Source organism: Kogia breviceps, chromosome 4 (genome assembly GCF_026419965.1).
Source record: "Kogia breviceps isolate mKogBre1 chromosome 4, mKogBre1 haplotype 1, whole genome shotgun sequence".
In the NCBI taxonomy this organism is placed as follows: Eukaryota; Metazoa; Chordata; class Mammalia; order Artiodactyla; family Physeteridae; genus Kogia; species Kogia breviceps.
The window spans coordinates 135,582,733-135,605,059 of NC_081313.1; the positions used below are offsets into that span (position 1 = coordinate 135,582,733).

A 22,327-nucleotide genomic window follows, 5' to 3' on the forward strand; every position below is an offset into this window, starting at 1 on the left:
TTCTGGTGGTGTAGGGTGTGTGTGTGTGTGTGTGTGTGTGTGTGTGTGTGTGTGTGTGTGTGTGTGTGTGTGTGTGTGTGTGTGTGTGTGTGTGTGTGTGTGTGTGTGTGTGTGTGTGTGTGCGCGCGCTTAAGTAATGATGAAATGGTATCGAGACAGGGATGCATAGAAAGTTTGTGCATTTGTCACCCCCAGGGCATTTGTAACCCATGTCTGCACAGATTCTGAAAGTACAGAGACTGCTCCCTGCTTCTGATCAGCAGCTGAGTCTCCATCACATTTCTAATGCACAGCTCACAGCTGGGAGGGTTTAGGGTGTGACTCAGGGACACGCTTTGTGCTGGATTTGCTATCGTGGATGACACTGCCCTTTCCTTCTAGTAGAGCATGTGTCCTGGAGATGCTTTCTGGTGGTTTTTGTTTTTCCAATACTGTCATGTATCAAACGTCCCTAGTTTTGGGGAGGTGGCAGCAGAGGAGGAATGAGTAGAGAAATTAAAGTCACGTTAACTGATACCATCTTGGAAGCTGTCCTCCCTCCTGCTCACTCCACTCCTCAGCATCCACTCACCAGGCAGGGCCCACACACCTGGGATCACACGTCTGTCCTCTACATGCTGTCCCTGCGGACATGGGTGTGATGCATCACTGTTTTCAGGGAGCTCTTGTCTTGGAGTCTCCCCTGAGAAAAGTGACAATCTGACTGGAGGCTGCTAGACCCATAACTAAAGAATTACTTCATCTTCAGCTGTCTAAATTCCACTTCTATTAAAAAAAAAAAAAAGGACACAGGTGGATTATAGAATCGGGGGTGAGAATCTCTGAAGTGTTGCATTCCTCCTCCTCCTTTTCACTGTTACAGTAACACCTGCTTCATTTGGACCCACCTCGTTCAGAATTGTGATCATTAAGACAGGGCAGGTGATGAAGGAAGAGTTGGTTAAGCAACCTGACCACATAAACAAGATTAGAGGTGACACATTTAGGCTGTTTTAAGTGTTTTAAAGGTCTGTTTACCTCCAACTACCACTCTGCTAATTGTCCATCTTTCTTTTTTTTTTTTTTTTTTAAGCCAACTCCTTAAAGGCCCTTTTCCCCAGCAGCCCTTTCTCAGCCTCCTCTGGTGACGGCACTCGTGTTTATTCCCCAACAGATACGCACTGTGGTCTCACATGATGGTGATGACAATGGTCACAGCCACTAACGTGGGAGGCTTCTTCCCAGCCTGGCTTTTTCACTGTCTCATGTGTTCCTCCCAGCCAGTCTTTTTTTTTTTTTTTTTGCGGTATGCGGGCCTCTCACCGTTGCGGCCTCTCCTGTTGCGGAGCACAGGCTCCAGACGTGCAGGCTCAGCGGCCATGGCTCACGGGCCCAGCCGCTCCGCGGCATGTGGGATCTTCCCGGACCGGGGCACGAACCCGCGTCCCCTGCATCGGCAGGCGGACTCCCAACCACTGCGCCACCAGGGAAGCCCCCAACCAGTCTTAGATATAGGCTGTCTATTGTCCCCATGGTACAGATGCAGAAACTGAGACACAAAGCCAAGCTGGCTCATCCAGAGTTATGCGGCTAGCACATAGGGGGAGCCTGGGGTTAAATCCCAGGCTGACTGACTACTATGTCAGCCCCTGTGCTAAACGAAATGGTCACAGTCAAGCCACTGGGCTAGGACCATGTGGACCAGAAAATGCTGACCTTAAAAGCTTTTCCTGTGTTAGGGGAAACATGACACCACGGGAAAGAAAGCAGATCTGTCTGGGAGAGGCTGGATGCCCAGCTGTGGAAGTTCAGAGGAGGGAAAGATTAGGGAGAATTCAGAGCAGCCTAGTGGAGAAGGGTGCCTTTGAACTGGACCTTGGGTGAACGGCAAGTAGGACTTGGGACCAGGGAGATGGGGGAGGAGCATTTCAAGCAGAAGGAACAAGGATAACCGGAGCCAGAGTCCTGTGTAGGGGGCTGTGCACCCTTCTGCAGCACAGGCACCAAGAAGCAGGGAGAAGCTTGAACAGGAAGTCCTTACCTGGGAGTCAGAAGCTCCATTCTTTACTGATACTTTAAAATTCACAGTTTCTACTGTGATTCCAACTGGTTTTCTCTCCCAGGTAGCTAAAACCTTTGACGATTTATCATTTGTCTGAGAAATTTTTTAGGACAAAGCAACTCTATCATCTCAGTACTTCTGGGGTCCCATAGATGTTCTGTTAAAAAAAAAAAAAAACAAACATTACGGTCAAACAAACCTAGAATGGTGTTTACTAGATGGTGTTTACTGCATCACTGTCTTGGAGTCACAATGCACGTATGTTTAACTAAAGGCTCTGAGACACCCTGTGGTTAAACAAAAAAAAGAGTCTCCCATTTTGTTCTCTGCACTTCTTTGCCCACAGAACACTTTTCCGAATGTTAACACCAGTGAACATCCCATGGAAAACCTGGGAAATTCAGACATATTTTGAATTTAAAGATAAAAACACAGAGAAATCTCTTTCCATTCTTATCTAGATTACATCATTGATCAATCCCGATCTTAGAGTCCCCAAGCATGTCTGTTTTCAGAGCCCAAAGACCTGAGTCACCTCGTACGCTCAGCTATTGTCCTGGAGACATCCTTTCCCTTCTCCTAAAGCTGTGCCCCTACAGCATGGATTCTCTGCAATTTCGGGCCTCAAAGGACTTCACTAATCAAGAGACAGGCAGCTCCAAGAATGCTGTCACCATGCCATTGGACCTGTCCCCAACGTGGGGAGTTGAAACCCTAACCATGTCCTAGACAGTCTCCGCAGCGAAGAATTAAAAACAAAAAGTCCTGGAGCTTCCCTGGTGGCGCAGTGGTTGAGAGTCCGCCTGCCAATGCAGGGGACACGGGTTTGTGCCCCGGTCCAGGAGGATCTCACGTGCCGCGGAGCGGCTGGGCCCGTGAGCCATGGCCGCTGAGCCTGCGCGTCTGGAGCCTGTGCTCCGCAACGGGAGAGGCCACAGCGGTGACAGGCCCGCGTACCGCAAAACAAACAAACAAACAACAAAAATAAACGGCCAGAGTGATTTCACAAAAATTGTCCGCACACTGTGCTGCTTTCTTTCCCCACCTCCTTTAAGTGCAGGCTGGCCAGCCTCACCCAACTATCTGCAGCCTGGTAGCAAATCTCCTGGAATTGTCTTTCTCTCCATACACATGTTCAGTTTGTGCAAGCTCTTCCCCCCATTCTGTTCCTGATTAGCTCCTCATTCTTTCTTAGACATATGGTGGTTCGAGGAAGACCACATTCCACCCTCTCACTCCAAACTCTCCCAGCTCGGCAAAACTTTCCGTTTTGTCTTTGTTCTTATCACACTGAAAACTGCACTGCCTCTCAAACCAGTAGTTTTCTGCACTTTGGTCAGGGCACGTGCTCACCCAGCAGCCAGGGGAATGAATGGCAGAGCCTCCTCTGTCTCGTGAGGTCTTTGGCACATGTTACTCCCTGAGACGGTCGTGTCCTCATGGAAATCTTCATGGGCCCCACTGGGCCACGTGCGTGTACCAGTGGCATTTCTGGAACATTCTAAGCCTGAAATACCCATCCCTCTCACCCATGTAAGTAATCTTGGGGATTATAGCACGGATACAAGAAAACCAGCTTCTAACATTCCGGGAGCTTCCCTGCAGTCGTGCAATGAGGTTTCTTTATTAAATGGCCACTTTAGAGGTGCCTAAATTCAGAGGCCACAAAGGGAGCTCCTTTCCCCAAATTTACTCATCAGTGAGCGTTCTGCGTCTGGAGTTTAGGAAGTGATGGATGAGATTTAGGGAGCTGTAACCCCGATATTACGTGCAAAACTCTGGGTGTAAGTACCTCTGGGGCTTCTTCTGGAGAGAGGTTCCCTGGCTTTTGTTAGACCCCCAGAGGAATCTGAAGGCCAACGAAGGAAAGGTAGGAAACCGGGGGCAGACCACAGCCACCCCTAGCCACCCCCAGATATGTATGTTTGTTCATTTGGTTTTAATTTTAACTTTTTGCTAACATATATAGACTGGGCTATTTTATCTTTTAAAAAATCCACCTGTCCACCTTCTCTAGAAGTAATTCGATAGCTGGGGTGACTGTGGCAGCACCGGGGGAGCAATTAGAGTGCCACCCACCCTATAGACATCAGTCCTCACGGAGGGGACCTTGCTCACTCATGGTCCCAGCCTGGGCTCTCAAGGTGCTGCAGTTTTTGACTGCTGTGTTCCAGACGAAGCAGCAGTTATCTGTGGACTCGCAGCACATCACTTAGCTTTGCTTTATAGCTTTTAATGTGGCCCTAATAGAAGTTTAATCTAATTGATCTAACACACTACTCCGGTAGCAGAACACTGAGTAGCTCTTTTTAAAAAAAATTCTGCTCATCTAGAATTTAAAAAAAAAAAAACAAAAAAACAAAAACCTGATGTTTTTAGGGCCCAGTTGATACATTTTGGCTGGGTCCACTGATGGAAATAGCAGGAAGTTGGTCATTTTTCTACTTTGCTTTGTATCATATTGACGCTGCCCTATGTATGCTACAGGAGACTGCCCTTTAATGCCAAGCACACACAGTAGATTTTGGCGGAAGGCATAAGGAGACACGCTTTTTTTGCCAGAGGGTTAGAACTCTCACGGAAAGGCCTGCCTTTAGTGAAGGTGCCTGGACGCACCTCCAGCCTGGAGGAAAAGATCCTTAGGGAGGCAGGAGCATGCTGAGCTGTCACACTGCAAAGACCCTCTTACCCCCGCTACCTCCCCCTTGCCTTTGGAGCTACAGCATCTTGAATTCTCAAGGCTTGGACTGAAATACCCAACTCCCCATTTCAGTCAAATCCAGGGCTCACTTGAATCTTAGGGGGACTGCATCTCCAATGGATCCCAAATCTTTGGGGGTTTAAGTTGGTCTGCATTTGGCAAGTGACACTTCCTGTTTCTAAGAAAAATGGCTTATGATGGCTTACAAAAAAGACTCCAGGAGCTTTTGGACTGCGAAACGGCTCTTGCAAAACAACATGTGGATGATTTACGTGTAAATGAATCAGAAACATGTGGATTAAATTTCCTTGTGAATACAGATGGGTTTAAAAATTAACAGGAAAAGTGTTTGGCAAAATACTTTTTAAAAAAAATTGAATTGAAAATGCCAGGGCTGGGGTAGGGGAAGCAGAGGAACGCGGGGCACACAGGGCCTCAGAGCCTCACCTGGCCTTCCGACGTCTGCTGCAGGATTTGTGGTAGTTGGGGCTCGCTTAAAAACAAAGGCACATTCTCGCAGACATGAGAGTTGGGAAATTTAGAGGGTCACTTCCTAGATGCAGTCACCACTGACAAGGACATTCATTTAAATTTAGAATTGCCAACAAAAAGAAAGCAATGACTTCCTCTCTCTGCCTGACAGGATGCAAAGATGGCTGCCTCTCGCTTCTACTGTAAGCATTGCTCTCAACTCCACATATTTCAAAGTTGCCCTCCGGAACTCTACACTCATCCCTTTATTCCTCATACCCATCCTGTGAAGTGTTCCATATCGGATGGTACCTAGTTGATATGAGGAAATACAAGCCCAGAGAAGTTAAGCAGTTCGCACCGGTCACACAGCTAATTTAGCAGCAGAAGTTAAAAATAACAGCAGCCCACCTCTACTAACTAGGAGCTGATCCGGGCTAAGCACTTCGCACTGGTGGTTTTATTTAAATCTCCAACAACCCTATAACAATATCACGGCCCTTGCAAATACTGATACACTGCATTTCTAGCTGAGGAGGCAGAGAGGTTCAAGGAGACAAGCAACTAGCTCTGGGTGGGGGGGGGGGACGACATTCCCAGCAGGCAGAAAAGCCAGGGGTGGAACAATGTCAGATTCCATGCTTTTCTAAATACAGCCGTGTGTGGGCTCCTAACACGGCTTTGCAAGATTTTTGATTATCCCATATAGCCTTCCCTTTGCCTAGGATCTCTCTTTAGCTTTCCTAGGCTACAGTTTTCTAGGGACATGGTCAGACCATTCCAGAAACCCTGAGTGAAGCAGTGGCATAGAAGACATCCTGCGTCCGCATCCTCCAGCGAACAATGCCTTCTGGAGCCAGTATCCCCTTCTCCCAGGCCTGAGGACCTAAATGGAGTCACTCAGATTGCTGCTCTGAGCCTCCGTCCTCGTGCCCACACAAAGCACAGGCAGAGCCACGGGTTGTGGGAGAAACTACTGGCTGTTACAATGGACCAGTTTTTTATTGTATATTTTGGAAGTGAAAGGGAGGGGAAAAAAAAGTGACAAAACTGAAAATTCTCACTATTTTGCAAGCGTTGGGCTGCAACTTTCCCAGCAGTATGCAAACTATGTGACTTTCCAGTTATGTTTTAAAATTGAAATCAGATTTGGAGGGATGCTTAGGATCTTCTTTTCTGTTAAAGACACATACACATGCTGACATACTATCATTCTTAATAAAGTACATGTATACTTTATAATAAAAACTCCTTCCAGGGAAGATGAGAAAGCACATGTGTGGCTAATATGCAACCAACATAGTGGTATGTGGGTGTTTTTTTCCATCTATTTTTTTTTTCTCTCTTTCAGTGAGAAGTTTGGATGCAAAACCATTTACTCTTGTCTTCTCTTTTCACAGCGATATCTGGCATGATTGTTCCTCCCATGTGAAAGAATTGCCTTGAAGAATTTTATTAATGAAGAGGTTGGATTCTGCTACAGAAAGTAATCTGATACAAGTCCCAGAGTGGAACTTTTAACTCAGGCCTTTTTAAGAGGAATCACAATAACTGCAGATTTTTAAACAAACAATATCACCGACCTTGCAAATACTGAAATTGGAAGGGATCTGCTAATGCAGGGTGTTGGTTACAGTTGTTACCTCCCAAGACCTTGGGGGGATATATTTATTCTGTGTTGATAAAAGCAAATCCTCTTTTTCTTTCTCTCTCTCTCTCTTTTTTTTTTTAAAGCTTAACTCGGCAATCATTTGTCTTTTATAAACCATAAAGCTGTATACAAGGGACACTATAAATAAGACTCCATGTTTTAATTTATGATGTTTTTAAAGCTGTGTAAAAGGAGAATGAAATGGTGATATTTACAAAAAAGTTTAAAAAGAAAAAAAGAAAAAAAAAAAAAAAAAAAGCTTGTATGGGACAGAATAGGAATGCCAGTTAGATTTTTTAGAAAACTAAGGGTCGGCTTTTGCGCCTTAAAGCATATCAAGTGGTAGTTACTCGGACAGTGCATTTCCAATATCTAACTTAACATGCCACCCCTTAGCAGTGCAAGCTTATTTCTCTCTTTTGTATTGTTGTCTTAAGTAACTGTGTAAATAAATGCAGCCTGGAAAGTTAAAAAGTGATGTAAGTGATCACATTTTCCCCTTCTACTCAAAAATCCAGTGCCTCTAGACATCTTAAAACTGCATATTTAAACCTGACAGCACTCTCTCTCTCTTGCTTATGTCAACTTCTTCGGAAGCCGATGGCCTCTCGAGAGCTTGGTGGCACACGTGCTGTGTGAGAATCTCCTTTGAGACTTCATGGAACAGGGTCAGGCACAGAATTCCACATTATGCCCTCCAGTTATCAAACCAAAATCCCACATACACTCCGCCATTTACATGGTTAAAGTTTACTCATCCTAAATGCTGACTTCATACCAATCCTTCAAAAGGTGACAAAAGCAACATGGCAGGTATTTCAGATTTCCCATCCGAGATAGCGCCTCTATCAGTCGACCCTTACCATTTGTAACATAGTAGATTGAAACGACAGGTTAAGTGCTTTGGAATTAAGAATAAAAGGAAACTGGGAGAAAGGAGAAGAAGGTTGAGACCTCCAAAACATGGTTTTCTGTTTGATGGGAATTTTTGCTCTCATTATCTGGGAAGTGTTCTTAAAAATAGGAATTAATAGCAAAGATGCAGCAAAGCTCTGAGGATGCATTTGCCTGATATTTTTTTCTTTGCTGTTGTGTTTTGTATGTAGTTATAAATACTGTAGATTTTTTGTGATTTTTTGCCAAAGTTGTTGTTCTATTTATACATTTTAATGTCTTAAGACAGTTTTTCAATATCACAAAAAAAGATTTTACTGCATATTTTGCAAAGAAAAAAAAAAGCTCACTACCTTTAGCTTGCACATACTTGCAAAGTTAATTAAAAGGCTTTTTGTTTTAAAGGGGATTTTGTAAGATATCCGTATAAATAATGTATTTATCTTTGGAATTTGTACATTGCTTTCCCCTTCCTCCTTTTCCTCCAACTCCCAGTTTATTTTATTGTGTATGTTTGCTATGTGAAAAGTGCGTATTTGTTTGGCCACCTGTAGTTATATTAGCTGTTTCAATGTGATTTTTAAACATTTCATTTATAGTTATTTTTAGTATTGTTTTAAACCATGCTTCATTTTTTTAATTTTCACCCAAAAGCCATTGTCTATTTTTGTATTATTTGTAAGTTAAGAAGTTTTTTCCAATATATGGCAAAAAATAGTAGCATATTATTCTTGTAGCATTTAGTTCTGTAGATTTAAAAAAATGTATCCTTTGCTTTGGAAGCTTACAGAAAAAAACCCTAATGCTGTTTTACTCTATTAATATGCATGGAACCTCTCCCTTTGGAGTGACGCATTTTGTGCATTAAATTCCGGGGAGAAACTTCATAGAAATCAATGAACATACTTTCTTTCCTAAGTCTGCTTGTATATTTCCTCTGTCTTTCACATAAATATAAACCAGCAGATTGGATGCCTTAACAATGCAAATCATATTCATTTCACTTGTACATTGTAACTGTGCACCAGAACTGTCAGTCATCACTAACATTCTAAGAAAAAAGAAAAAGAAAAAAAAGAAAAAAAAAAAAACAAAGAAATCGAAAAGCACAAAAGAACTGTTTTGTTACCTTAAGACAATGTAACTTTTTCTAGTAGAGCAAGAAATTTACAACAATGCTGCAACTGTGCATGCCCCCATATGGATTTTGCAATGGTTTTCACTAGACTGTCAGAGTGCGATTTTTATGGGTTGGGGAGGGTGGGGGAGGGGTGTTGCGGGAGGGAAGGGAGGGGAGCAAAGCTGATTTTTCTTGGTGAGAAATAATAATAATGATTAATAATAATAAAACTGGAAAATGTAAGCAAAGTGGACGCATTGCTTCTCGGTACTCAGAAAGGTTGTCCGAATTCGTGTGCTAAGCGCTGGCCTGAAGATGTGTACAATTTAAAGCCATATTTTGTCTGGTGAGCCCCTTAACTGTTTGTGAAGGACCCGGGTCAGCCGGTGAGGTGTCGGGCTCAGACCTTGACAACAAACGCCACCCACTGTCAGCCATGTGTAGTGGTTAGAACTTTTCTTGAAAGTCCAAAGAGCCTTTAAAATGTGTATAATTTGTGTTCTGTTGCCTCTATTGATATTGATTAGAGGAAAAGACGTTCTGGCCCTCTGACCCTCTCTCTTCTACACAGAACTTTTTACAAGTAAAAGATGTTACCCTAAATACAGAATATGGCTTTAAGAAGAAAATGAAATAGTGAATTCAATTAAGATTTCAGTGGGGGGGGGCGGGGGGGAATACAGCTTCTGGATGACTGGATTGCAGAACATACCCTGGCCTCACATTGTACTAGGATGCAGCTTAATGAAGTCATCTCTAAATCTAACCTTTCACCTTCTTATCAAACTTTTGGAATAGACACACACTGTACAGTTCAATTGTTAGAGAACCTAACTACTGTAGAGATTGTTATAATTTTTTTTTTTTTTGCAAACATTCAAGCTGTAAAAACTTTTCAACTTTCACAATATTTAATTAAAGTTACTTCCTGTCTGTGATGGCAGCTCCTAGTTGTGTATTCATTTCTCTATTTCAGATGAGTCCGAGTCCAACGTAATGTAAAAGGTCTGTGTTTGCAATTACTCAGGACAGTGTTGACACCCAGAGAAAAGCAGCAAGAGTAGTCTGGGGACACCCACTTTCCCTCTTTGTCAATCCTTGGGGATTTGCTAATCTGGGATGCAAATTGAACACACACAGCGTACTGCTGCCCTCTGCTGGCAGCAGCTGGACGCGCAGTGCCCATACTGGCCCAAGGAGAGGCCAAGAGCCCTAAGGATTACAACTAGGCAAGCAATGAGATCCCCCGGAAGTGACTAAATTATGAAACCAGGATCTGGCCACTCTGGAAAGCCATCCTCCGTGCTGCAAGTCTGAACCAAGCTATTCACATACAGCTGCTAATTAATCCCAGTGAGCCTTCTGGTCAATTAATTATGTGCCCTGGCTCATTGATGAGGAGGCATGTGTGAACACAGAACCTTCTATGATCTATAGTTTTAAATCCCACGTGGATAAGACACTTTTCCTGTTGGATAAAACCAAATTTATCTGCAGTCAAACATTCTACAAACACCCAATAGGTCCCTGATCCTGTAAAACGATTTCACTTTAAGTTCCATCATCATCATAAGTCTTTCCAATTGCACATTCAATGCTTTCCCTACTTTTGCAATTACTGGACAGAATGAGGTTAATGATGCTTGTAAAATGCCTTGAAAACTCAGCAAATAGGCCATGGACCAACAGAAACTTGATGACCAGAGCTAATAGATCCTCCTACAACCACCATCACGATCATTTGTAGTGTGCATTGCTGATACACTTTTGCTCTGGATACAGCCCAATCTGAGGTAATGAAAGAGGGTAATGAATAAGTTAATAAGTAGAGAAGCTACTATCTTCTTCTTTAAAAGAAATCTATGTTGATTAGTTTGGTCATACAATATACATTTTTGGAATTCTGTATCAGGTGCAGGTCTCCGTATTAGATGCAGAAGATTAAAAAAAAAAAAAAAAAACGGAAGAAGAGGCCCCTGCCCTCAGGACACTCATAATCTCAGACAAGAGAAATCTATACTCAAAGCAGTTTAGAATGTTTAGAGCAAGACAGTCATGTCATAATGCTCCACAGAATAAAATAGACATCCACACCTCTACATACTGGTTTCTACTCTCCTTAAGGCCTATTTCCTGGAAGCATCCATTCATTCATGTAGACCTTGAGGTAGTTTATTGTACATCTGGCACCAGGTGAGGCCTGGTAGATTCTATAACAAGCACAGCAACATTGATCCTGCCCTCACGGATCTTACAGTTGAGCGAGGGAAGGAGACATGAAGCCACTGTACAAGTCTAAACTAACAAACTGATAATGGTGGTGAAGAAAAAGTCTAGAATGCTCTGAAAATATATTACAGTGGGTTCTGATTTAACCTGTAGGGTTGGGGAAAGTTTCCAGAGAAAGTGACACCTAAGATGATATGTGAAGGATGAGGTAAGCAGGTGGGGTGGGCACCTTAAGCAGAGGGAATGAGGGCAGATGTAAGGATGTGGGCTTTGGACGTAGATATGGCCCATTCAGGAACAGAAAGACTGTGTCTGTAGAGTACGCAAATATGCAGGATGGCACCGTGGAGCTTGGAATAATTCAATTCAGAACACGTCCTGAGGACCTACTATGTGCTTGGCATTGTGCTAGATGCTAGGATGCACTAGACAAACCAGTCATAGGTCCAGCCTGTAGGGCCTCAAGCATAGCTCATAAACTCAGTGCCCCATATTAGTCCACAGGGACCATGCTGGTAAACCATGAAGTGGGTGAGCCGGGGTAAGAACAGACAAGGAACACCTCGCTTGCTCCAGGCAGCTGTTCCCACATGGGAATGTGGCCCCAGTGACACCCATCTTTCATTTTTCAAGAATGCCAGATATATTATTGAATTATTTTTTTTTGCTGTGAAATTCTCATTTTTTAAATGTCGTCATCTAAGTCAAAAATGGTGCTTTCAAAACACTGCATTGGGCAAACAAGGTCCACGAGCCTCTAAGAATGTCAGTTTGGGACTTCTGGCCAAAAGACAAGTTACTAAAGGAGATGTTTACCCAGCTTGACTTGAGGGTCCTTACTGCTAAGTCCTAGAACTAGGTCAAGGAAGGCTGCAAAGAAGGGCCTGCCTGAGGGGTGCAAATAGACGCTCTCCAGGTAGGTAAGGGAAAGCAGGACATAGAAGGCCATGCTCAATGCCTCTGGAGCTGGCTGTAGGAGAAAATCAACATTAAATTAATCAAAAGGAATAGGAATCTGGGAAAATGGAATATATAATTGTGAAAAAACTCTATATCCTACAGTAGCCATGTCAATGTTAAATACACAGATCACTTTTTTGAAAAATCTCCTTTTGCCTTGCCAAAATGCCCTCATCAAAAAGTTCATCTTTAAATAGATGTCCAGAGAAGTAAACTCTTTCTGGCACACCATGCTCACGGCCATGCCTGTCCTAGCAGGCTCCAAATCACTCACGTTCTCAAGAATGTTGCTCCTGAATTATCATCCTCTCCCTCCAACATCTCCATTTCTTCTTCCTCAATACTGCTATCTAACCAGTCTACACAGATTATCTCATCTTAAAGAAAAAGAAAAAACTCTTTGACCTCACTTTGCTTTCAGTCTGCCCATCATCTTTCTGCTCTGTTTTATAGCAAGTCCTCTCTAAAGAGGTGTCTGTGTCTTTCTCTTCTTCTTCACCTCTATCCTCTTATTGTCCATATTACAATAGATGTTTGCTGCAACAATGAATAGTGGGGAGTCTTAAACACTGTAAACAAGGGATCAAACATATATTTTACAAGTATCCTTGTAGCTACCTAGAGAATGAATTGGAGAGAGGCAGAGGGGAAAGAGAGAACAATTAGGAGGCCATTACCATGGGCAAGGCAAAAATGCATAGCTTGGACTAGAAGAATGGAAAGAAGGAAAATAGATACGATTAGATGTATTTAGTATTGTGATTATAGTCAACAATACTGTATTGTATACCTCAAAGTTGCTAAGAGACTAGGTCTTCAATGTCCTCACCACAAAATGAAATAATTATGTGATGAGATGGAGGTGTTAGCTAGTGCTATGGTGGCAATCATATTGCAATTAACATGGTGTATACCTTAAACTTATGCCACGGTAAACGTCAAGTACATCCCAATAAAAAAATATTTAGTGGATAGAACAACTAGGATTGGGTGACTGATGCAATGTGGGGATAGAGGGAGAGGAAAAAGTCAAGATAAAACTCAGTTTTCTGACTGAGGCAACTGGTATTAAAGAAATGGTCGATTTCTCTATTTGGGCTGTTTCCCTGATATTGAGCTACGGAGCTTGATGGTGAAATCCCTTCCTACTGTTCCCTTTGCTTTCCTTCCCTCTTCCAAGTATGATCCTCTTCTCCAGAGGCTTCTATATTTACATTAGGAATGAAATTCAGTTTCCGGAACTGGAAATATTTTGCTACTTTTTTTTTTTTTTTTTTAACTCAAGCATCAAGCAGTTTTCTCTCTTCTCTCTGGAGAGTTATGCTACAGTGGGACTGATTTTTATCTACTTGGCATACTTTTTTCCCACTGATTGTAGAATTTCCACATTCTATATTAAGAAGGAACGTTCTGAGCCCTGGAATGAACCACAGGCCTGAGAGTTGACCCTCTGCAGGAAATATCTTGCACAGGGAATTATGCTATAAGGAGAATCCAGTACTCCACAAAAGAGACAACAAAATGTCAACAAAAAGGAGGGAGTCCCAATGAAGTTGATTCATTCAATAACATAGATTTGGGTGGGATTCTGCCAGGAAAGTCATGCCCATAAAATGAGGGAGAGCAAGGAGAAATGAATTAGAACCAATAGCCGTGACTTCTCTCACACATTTGTCTATTCAGTATATTCTTACCGTGGACCTTCCCTGTGTCAAGCACTGTGCTAAGGGCTGGGGTTTGACTGTATCTTAAATAGACCCATTTCCTTCCCCCATTACTACCTAAGGATTCATATCAAAGAATCCCAGGAACATCATTTCATACTGTGACAAATGCTGCTGTAACCCTAATATATCTGAGCAAGCATGTGGCTCTATCTCTGCACACATTCAAGCCTACTTCAACACCCACCTTTAATTAAAAAGAAAAAAGGATCCCTTATTCAAATCCCTTAAAGGCCATTAAAAAGAACCTAAATGTAAAGTCCACAGCAATACCTACTAAAATTCTCTTTCTCCTACCATCCTTTTCCCTACTCCTCACCTTACTCAGACACTATTGTTCTCAATCCATCTGACAAAAGCCTATTCTGAGTTTGCATGATTTTTCTTTTTACCTCCTCACTTTCCCCATCTCTCTCAATGCATTGTTTTCTTTCTCTCGTTGCATTAAGTCCTTCTTCCAGCAAGAAAATCTTTCTTCTTTAGCAGAGCTGGGGAAAGGGGAGATACTGGACTGGCCAAGCATGATTTCCTTTGGCAAGCTGGGAGAGGGGAAAGTCCATAAACACTTCCTTGTTAATCATGTTTGATGTGTTATACTTTCAGGGGCAAGAATGGGGAGCCATGAGCACATAGAGCAAGAGTCATGGATGTGCTCCTGTTTGAGCGAAGAGCTGAAGGAGCAGGAGTCAGCAGGGCAAAGCTGGGGGTAGCGCAGACAGCATTCCGAACAGAAGCAGGTCACCCAGAGTGGAGGACTGCTGCCATTCGAACCTTTCCTGCAGAATGCTCCCCCTTCTCACTTCATCTCCCTCCTCTGTCGTGTCCTTTTTTCTGCCTTCCAACATGGTTTCCTTCATCTCTGTCTATGCAACAGTTCTGATCAGCGTTTGGTTCACTGGTAGCTCTTCAGGCAGAGCCATTACCTTACTGATTCTGGTACACCTCTGGGGAGACCCTCTCCTTCTCTTTACCTTTACTCCTGCTTGCCCCATGGATTTATTGCATGGGGTTCTAGGGATGTGGTGAAATTTTCTAAAGAAAATTCTAAAGGATTTCTAAATCCTTTAAAAGCAGCTGAAACCAGATGAAAGGTTAGGGGTCCCCAATATTGCTCTTTATAATTCAAAGGTAAACATTCCTACCCTACACTTCATGCCCTAGAAATCACCACAGCCCAAAGTGCTCAACTGAAAAGGCCAACACTGAGCTCCTATTTCTTCCCACAATCACAGTATACTGTGGCACGAGCTCATGTCCAGGAAAATCAAGGAGGTGGTATGAATGGCACCTGGCATTCCTTTGTCAGGGGCCTATTTTTACATGAGGTGATAGTCTATTAACTTTATGGAATATGTTTATTAAATTCTCATAATGGTCATGAAACAGGGGTGTAATTGTCCTCAACTAAAACTGAATTATTCACCAACTTTGTATTAGGACAGAGGGTCCCTGCTGGACCTTGAAGGCCATTTATTTAAGACATATGGGCACAACAGTTTCTCTTATCTATGGAATGAATTAACCCAATAATCAGTAGATATTGAAAATGACTTCAAAAAAAGAAGTCACTCAAATTTTCTAATTCTCAGCTTCTCATCTATGAAAAAGAACTGATAATAAGAGTATTTATCTTAAAAGGTATCTAAGAAGATAAAGTTAAATAAGCCACAAAATGAGTTATCATTCAGTGCCTGGAACGTATTAGCCAGTCTGTCAGTGTTAGACATTGTGATTCCATTGTGTGTGTGTGTGTGTGTGTGTGTGTGTGTGTGTGTGTGTGTGTGTGTGTGTGTATGGATGGACAGATAGATAGATAGATCATAATATGTTTAACTGATTTCAAAATGATAGACATTAAGTTGTTTCCTATTTCTTGATATTATATGGCAACATTATGATGGATATGCTTGATTTTAAAAAAGTTCTTGCAAGTCCTTCCTACTTCTTAAAAGCTAACAGTATAGGGCTTCCCCGGTGGCGCAGCGGTTGAGAGTCCGCCTGCCGATGCGGGGGACGCGGGTTCGCGCCCGGGTCCAGGAAGATCCCACGTGCCGCGGAGCGGCTGGGCCCGTGAGCCACGGCCGCTGAGCCTGCGCGTCCGGAGCCTGCGCTCTGCAACGGGAGAGGCCACAACAGTGAAAGGCCCGCGTACCACAAAAAAAATAAAAATAAAAAAATAAATTAAAAGCTAACAGTATAGTATCCCTGGCATCCACAGCACCACCTCAAGAAAGGATTCCTCCTTTAACAAGAAAAAACTATCCCAACAGATCCCAAATCAAACCAGAAGATGATTTGTGGCTGATGCTTGTCGTAAGTACAAGAAAAACAAAGATCCCCCAAATCATTATACTTTGGTACCACAGTAGGTACCAGTGAGTTCCAGACAGGAAAGAAGAATCATTCTGAGTACTGTCATATGTCAAAGGAAGGGGACTCTGGGCAATAAATTTGCAGGGCAAGGACCTAGCACTGATGCTGAGGATGAGACAAGAAAAAGGTTGAGATGGGTAACTCAGGGACACAAGGGAGAGAGTAAAGAAATATTTCTTATATGTTGGCATCCATAAGTAATTTCATGACGGGTGAACCTGCTAAGCCCTTTCATAGTTCAAAAAAGATAAATGAAACAGGCTTAGGTGAAATTAGATGAAATTTAGACATGATTAACACAGTTATGGAATGGACTATTAGGAGCCTATCTGCACTAAGAACAAGAAATCTCTTGAAATCACTTATCCCTTCTTTGCTCACTCACTCTAACATGTAAGTGCCTAGTATGTGCCAGTCATTATGCTAGGAAATGAGTGTAAGAGCATTTGGACGTGGGCAATAATTCAGTACACAAAAAAGCAAATTAATAAGCAAACATATAATTACATGTTGAGAAGAGCCCTGTGAGGGAAACTGGCCTGGATGCTGTCTGCCTCCTCATCTTACTGATGTTGGGCTTGGACATGTGACTTGCTGAGGTCCATGGAACATGAGCGGACATGATACAGGCAGAGGCCATAGACGTGACTGTGAATTCTGACTAGGTTCTTACACTCCAGAGATCTGCCAGGAGGAGAGCTTCCTCCAGAAAGCTGTTGAAATGTCAACCTGGATCCTGAAGTGTCTACACACAGAACAGACCAGGGGCAACTGACATCTCAGAGCTGAGCTTCACTGACCCTCAGCCTGAAGCAGAGTCACCCAGCCATGCTGACACTAGCAGCTGTTCCTTGGATCTACTGCCCTGCAAATCTGCAAGGGTGAGACTTAAAACTTGCTGTGGTTGTAAACCCTTGAGTTTTGTAGTGATTTGTTATGTGACATTATTGTGGCAATAGCTGATTGACACTGAAAGAGAAGCCTAGAAGTGGGTGCAGTTATAAGAAGAAGCAAAAACAAAATTTAGTTTAAAACTCAGTGGTGGGTGGTGAGGAACCAATGGGAGGTTGGGAGAATCACGATCTGTGTTATACAACAGAGAAAATATTTAGTAAGAATTTAGTAAAACATGTAGTAAAGGGAGTACCCGAGATAATCTAGACAGGAGACCGGGAGTGGAGTAAAGAGATTTGGAGACGAAATATTAAAAGCCTGAGCTGGCTGTAGGTAGCCACATTTGATAAGGTGCTACATGAAAGAGATGAGCTCAGAAAAAAATAGTCCAGTTTACGAACACAATTAAGAAAGAATACAGAGAACTCAGAAAACTGGGCACATGCTGTGTTGGAAAACGATACTGCCTTTCATCTCTAGATTCTTCATCCAGTAAAATATCCTCTAAGTAAAATACAGCCTAAAGGAAAAGACCAAAACAGGGACATAGCCATTAAGATACAGCTCAGGAACATAGTCTAAACCAAGAATGTGGCCACCATTGTCTTTGTTAAGACCTCTAAAAAGGTTAAGCAGATTCCTTCAGCTGGACGAAGAGCCTTCCAGAAAGATCACACAGAAGCCTGAGGTGCCCAAGTTAAGAAGCACAATTACCTCTAAAAAGAAAGGCATTTTTGACAAAAATTATGAGTATGGATTCAGTGAACAGAATTCAGTGGAATTCAATACATAAACAGTCCACTCAGTTTTTGAGACAGCTGTATTGGCAGTTATGTAGCCATGCTGGATTAGAAGAGATTGTGGTCATTAGAGATATAAAAAGACATCTGAGTCACTCACATTTCTAACAGGCAGGAAGCAGGCTGAGAAAGTTGCTCAGTTACTGAGAAGGAAAAACCCTTTCCTTGCCCTTTCAGAAATGACTGCAGAATAAATGAAAAAGAAAGGGTCTCCTGAAGGCAGAGCCAAGAGTTGTGGAAAAAACAGTTGTCTAAGAATCTACTTCAAGGAGGCAGAATGTGGGTGGAGTATAGTACCCCAACCCATTGATGTTGGGTTAGCCATATGACTTGCTTGGACCAATGGAATGTCAATGGATATGATGGAAATGGAAGCCATGGGGCATGCTCAGATGGCTCTGGTCTGGCAGCATTATTGTGGCAACAGCTGACACAGCAATTCCTGCTCTTGCATAGAATTTGGACCATATGAAACTAAATGACCCTGAACACCCAATTAAAGCAGCTGCCTTTAGTCATCTTCTCTGACATCACCACTTACTTTCTTCATAGCCTCTTTCTCTTTCTGGAATTATCTCATTTACATATTTGTCTATTTGTAAATATTTTTATTTACTGCCTTATATTCAAGTGCCTAGAACTATTCCTGATGCATACTAATGATAAATAGATGTCCTTTGATTTAAAGTTCCTTTCTGTCTCAAAGAGTCTATAATTCTCACAAGCTTAGAATGCATTGGGGATATTATGAAGACATTGTTTTTTGCCTTCAATGACGCTTCAAAATACTGGTATCATTAGTTTAAAGGGTATCTTTGATCAGAGATAGTTATAACTCATTGGGAATACCCATATCATATGGACTCTGATTTAGTAATTTCTGGACAAAAGCAGGAAGTGGAATCATTTCCAAGTAATGATTCAGGAGAACAAGTAATCAAGGAGACAGTCTTCTAGACTGACTTGTGATGAGCAGAAGACCACAGTGTCAATTCCAGCACATGCATCTTAAATTGCTGATAAAGTTGTCTATATAGGGCACAGTGATAATTATTGGAGATAATGATGGAAACTGATGAAGTCAAAACTAGGCACCACAAAATAAACCTTAACTGTAAGGAATAAAACCCAAGAAACGTCAAGCTATCTTTCTCAATAGCTATCAATGTACCTCTGCATTTTTTGTCCATGGAGATCTCTCAAAGTTGAATCGGTTTCTTTATTCAACTGGCAGTAGGCTAGGTGCTGGGAGAACCATGGCGAGCTAAGCCAGAAATGGTCTTTGCTTCAAGGAGCTTTCCATTTAGTAAGAGAGGCAGACCTTAGTAAGATATATATGTGACTAAATGCAGTATGTTAAACCCTTCTAGGGGCCATGTAGGAGGACAGGAAACCAAGAGATCATCTAAAGACAGACTTTCTTTGAACCATCAAGGAAAGCTTCCTCTGAAAAAATGGTGTTCAAGCTGAGATCTGAAGGATGAATAAGGCAAGAAAGAACATTACAGGAAGAATGAATATCATGTGCAAAGGACCTGAGAAAAATCACTGTGGCTGGAACAAGGGAAAGACAGGTGAAAGATGAAGCTGTACAGATGGCAAGACCCAGATCACAAAGAGCCACGTGGTAAGGAGTCTAAAGCGTGGTTTTTGTCTAAAGCATTGTTAAAAAAAAAAAAAAAAAGCCATTGAAAGGTTGACTGAGAAATTTATCAACCAGCTTCCAAGAGACTTAGGTAGACATTGCAGACAAATATTGGGGGGCACTTGGAAGATAGTTCTCAAATATTGATAACTCTCCTCCACTAGTGAGCACCTCTGGGCTAGAACCAAGGAAGAGTTCTCTTTGCCACATCTTGCCCAGGATGCTATGTGTCAACTCGTAATGGTTGGTTCACCTTTACCTTTCCATGAAGCCCATTATGTTTTAAACAATACCCATCAGAGCTTGTAAGCCTTGATATTTATTTTATTTCAACTATCACTCTTTTTTGTCAAGTCTAGTCTCATGCACAGCAGGTGAAACTTAATGGCTTAAGGAATAAATAGAAAGCTGACGGGCTCACACCCATTAACTAATGGATTACTAAGCAAAAGGGACTACATTCCACCCCAGTGCACTTAGCCCAGGGTTGCTAGGAATTTTAAAGACTCCAAGCTAACTGCTTCACGGGCCCAGGGGAAAAGAGCTCAAACTCAAGAATAGTTCCTTTGATAGACAGGTGAATGAACGTGGCTATCATTATGTAATCACACAACTTAGGAGTTGTTTATTATCGACTGCACAACACATTCTAGAAACATACTGGAGACACTTGGCCTGCCAGGTTGGTACGTTTGTTGGCTCTAACCTGGCAGACGGAAGGAACCTGATGGGAAAATCACTTAATCCGCTTGCTTGTACTCACTCCACTGGTGTCCCAATATTGCATGGGAAAATACGTAAGGAAAAGTAGGCTATTTTAAATACATTTCTTTGAAGTAAAGGTGCCTGACATTCTGTTATCTGGAATGCTCCACAACTCTGTAAATTAGCCATCTTGCATGTTGTGTCCAGACCTTCTTTCCACAGTCTTGAATCAATTGTTTCAGATATATGTGTCTCGTTAGCATCCGAGCAATGCAATCACTTTTTAAAATCCCAAATCTCATGATTTTATTGGGCTATCAAGAGCTTGATTTGTGAGCAGCGGGAATGGCAAAGGAACCCATGCCATGGATCACATTTTGCAGAAGGTGTCCAGCAGAAAGAAGAAACCAGCAAGTGAAGCCCCAGAAACACACACACAAGGTGTGTTTCTCACATATCAGCCCAAGCAAAGACTATCGCCCATATAACCACCTCTGAACACCTTTATTTGGTGGATTAGGGGGTGGGAAGGAAGGGATTGAAAATTAATGGCCTTCAAAGGAGATTCTGGACAAGTTAAACCCAAAAATGGGGTGTCCATAAAAGGGACCAAAAAAACACAGCAAGAGGACTGCTATTTGCTACTAGTCTCACACTGAGAAAAATCAGTTGCTAATGATCAACCTCGATCTTTGCTCTGATCCAAGGCTAAAGAATCATAGACCTTTACGAGCTGAAGGGATAGCCTTAGAGATTATTTTTCTAATGCCCTTACAAGATGAAGTGACTCAGGAAGGGGCAGACTAAAGTCATATATCAAGGGCAGAGCTGGCCCCAGACACCGCCCCCCCCCCCAAATCTCCACCCTAGTACGAGAGTTGACGTTCTCACTCCCTTTTTGTGCTCCCCTAGTTTCCTGGGCAGTGAGAACAAAAATTTGTCACAGGAATTTTGGGGTTTTTTTCCATGCCACATGGCATGTGGAACTTCCCCAAACAGGGATGGAACCTGTGCACCCCGCATTAGAAGCGTGGCATCTTAACCACTGGACCACCAGGGAAGTCCTGTCACAGGAATTTTTAAAGCTAAAGGATTGAATTTAAAAAGTCCTCTTCTATGCCTTAAACTTATGAGTAAGGAAAATAACGATTCGGGGTGACGCCCAAATCCTCACTGCTAATGTGAGATGAATTTTTGAGCGGGTAAAGGTTGCCCCTGCGGTGACCCTCCTACTTTGCGGGATGCCTGGGAGTTGCAATCTGCCAAAAAAAAAAAAAAAAAAAAAGTCCTCTTCTCACTGAAAGCTTTTCCCAAAATAATATCCAAGAAATATTAAAATATGTCCATTTTAGAAAGCCCATGTACAAAAATTCCTAATTTTTGAAGTCAGCTTAATGATCTACCCAATAATATACGGACAGAATTCCCCGGAGGGATCAGGAGCAGTTAATTAGCAAACAGGCAAATCTAGGCTCCTCCTTACCAGCACCGCATCCAGCTAGGAGAGAGAGAAGCTGTCCTGCTAGAGTCTGGACACTGGCGAATGCTTGCGGCTCTTTCAAGGCAAGAGAGGATGGCCCTTCCTGACTGCCTCTCGGCATCTCTTCTTATTCTGCTTGCCATTAGCAGCAAGTGTGGTCTGCTTAAATCCCAAATCAGACCATGTAATTCTCCATCCTAAAACCTTTCAATAGCTTCCCATCACTCTTAGAAGGAAACACCTGCCTCTTTTGGCCACTGAGCATTATGGGATAGGAGCCCTGTTTATCTCTCCAAACATATCTCGTACAGGTCTCCCCTTGGCTCATTATGCTCTAGCGATATGCCATGCTCTTTCCCACTATACGTATGACCTTTGAACTTGCTCTTTCCTCTGTCTGGAAGGATTTTTTTTTTTTCCTTTCTCTGTGTATATCTGCTATCTTCTTATCCTTAAGGTCTCGGCTCACATGTCACTTTCTCAAATGGACTATCCCTGAATCTCCCAAATCTCAACCCTTTTCCAGTCCAGATGGCTCCTACCTCAAGCCCTATGTTTCAGTCTTCCAGTACTTAGCCCGAGCTCCGATTATTTTATTTGTCTGTTTGCTTGTTTGCTTGTCTCTCCCATTAGAATGTA

General features: G+C 42.5%; 1 protein-coding gene and 1 non-coding gene across 7 annotated transcripts in view; both read left to right on the forward strand.

Annotated features, from left to right (window-relative positions):
* The window catches only part of EBF1 (EBF transcription factor 1), a 399,420-nt gene extending 389,611 nt beyond the window's left edge, over positions 1-9,809 (forward strand). For all 6 annotated transcript variants that reach the window (XM_067031999.1, XM_067032000.1, XM_059062921.2 and 3 more), the window contains one exon: positions 6,614-9,809. In XM_067031999.1, the coding sequence (XP_066888100.1) occupies positions 6,614-6,645 (32 nt within the window). In that variant the 3' untranslated portion in view covers positions 6,646-9,809. The remainder of the gene's footprint in view (positions 1-6,613) is intronic.
* Positions 9,810-21,324: 11,515 nt separating this feature from the next.
* On the forward strand, positions 21,325-21,474 carry LOC131756527 (U12 minor spliceosomal RNA). Its single transcript, XR_009335693.1, has one exon. It is a non-coding gene; the product is annotated as a U12 minor spliceosomal RNA (small nuclear RNA).
* Positions 21,475-22,327: the final 853 nt, after the last annotated feature.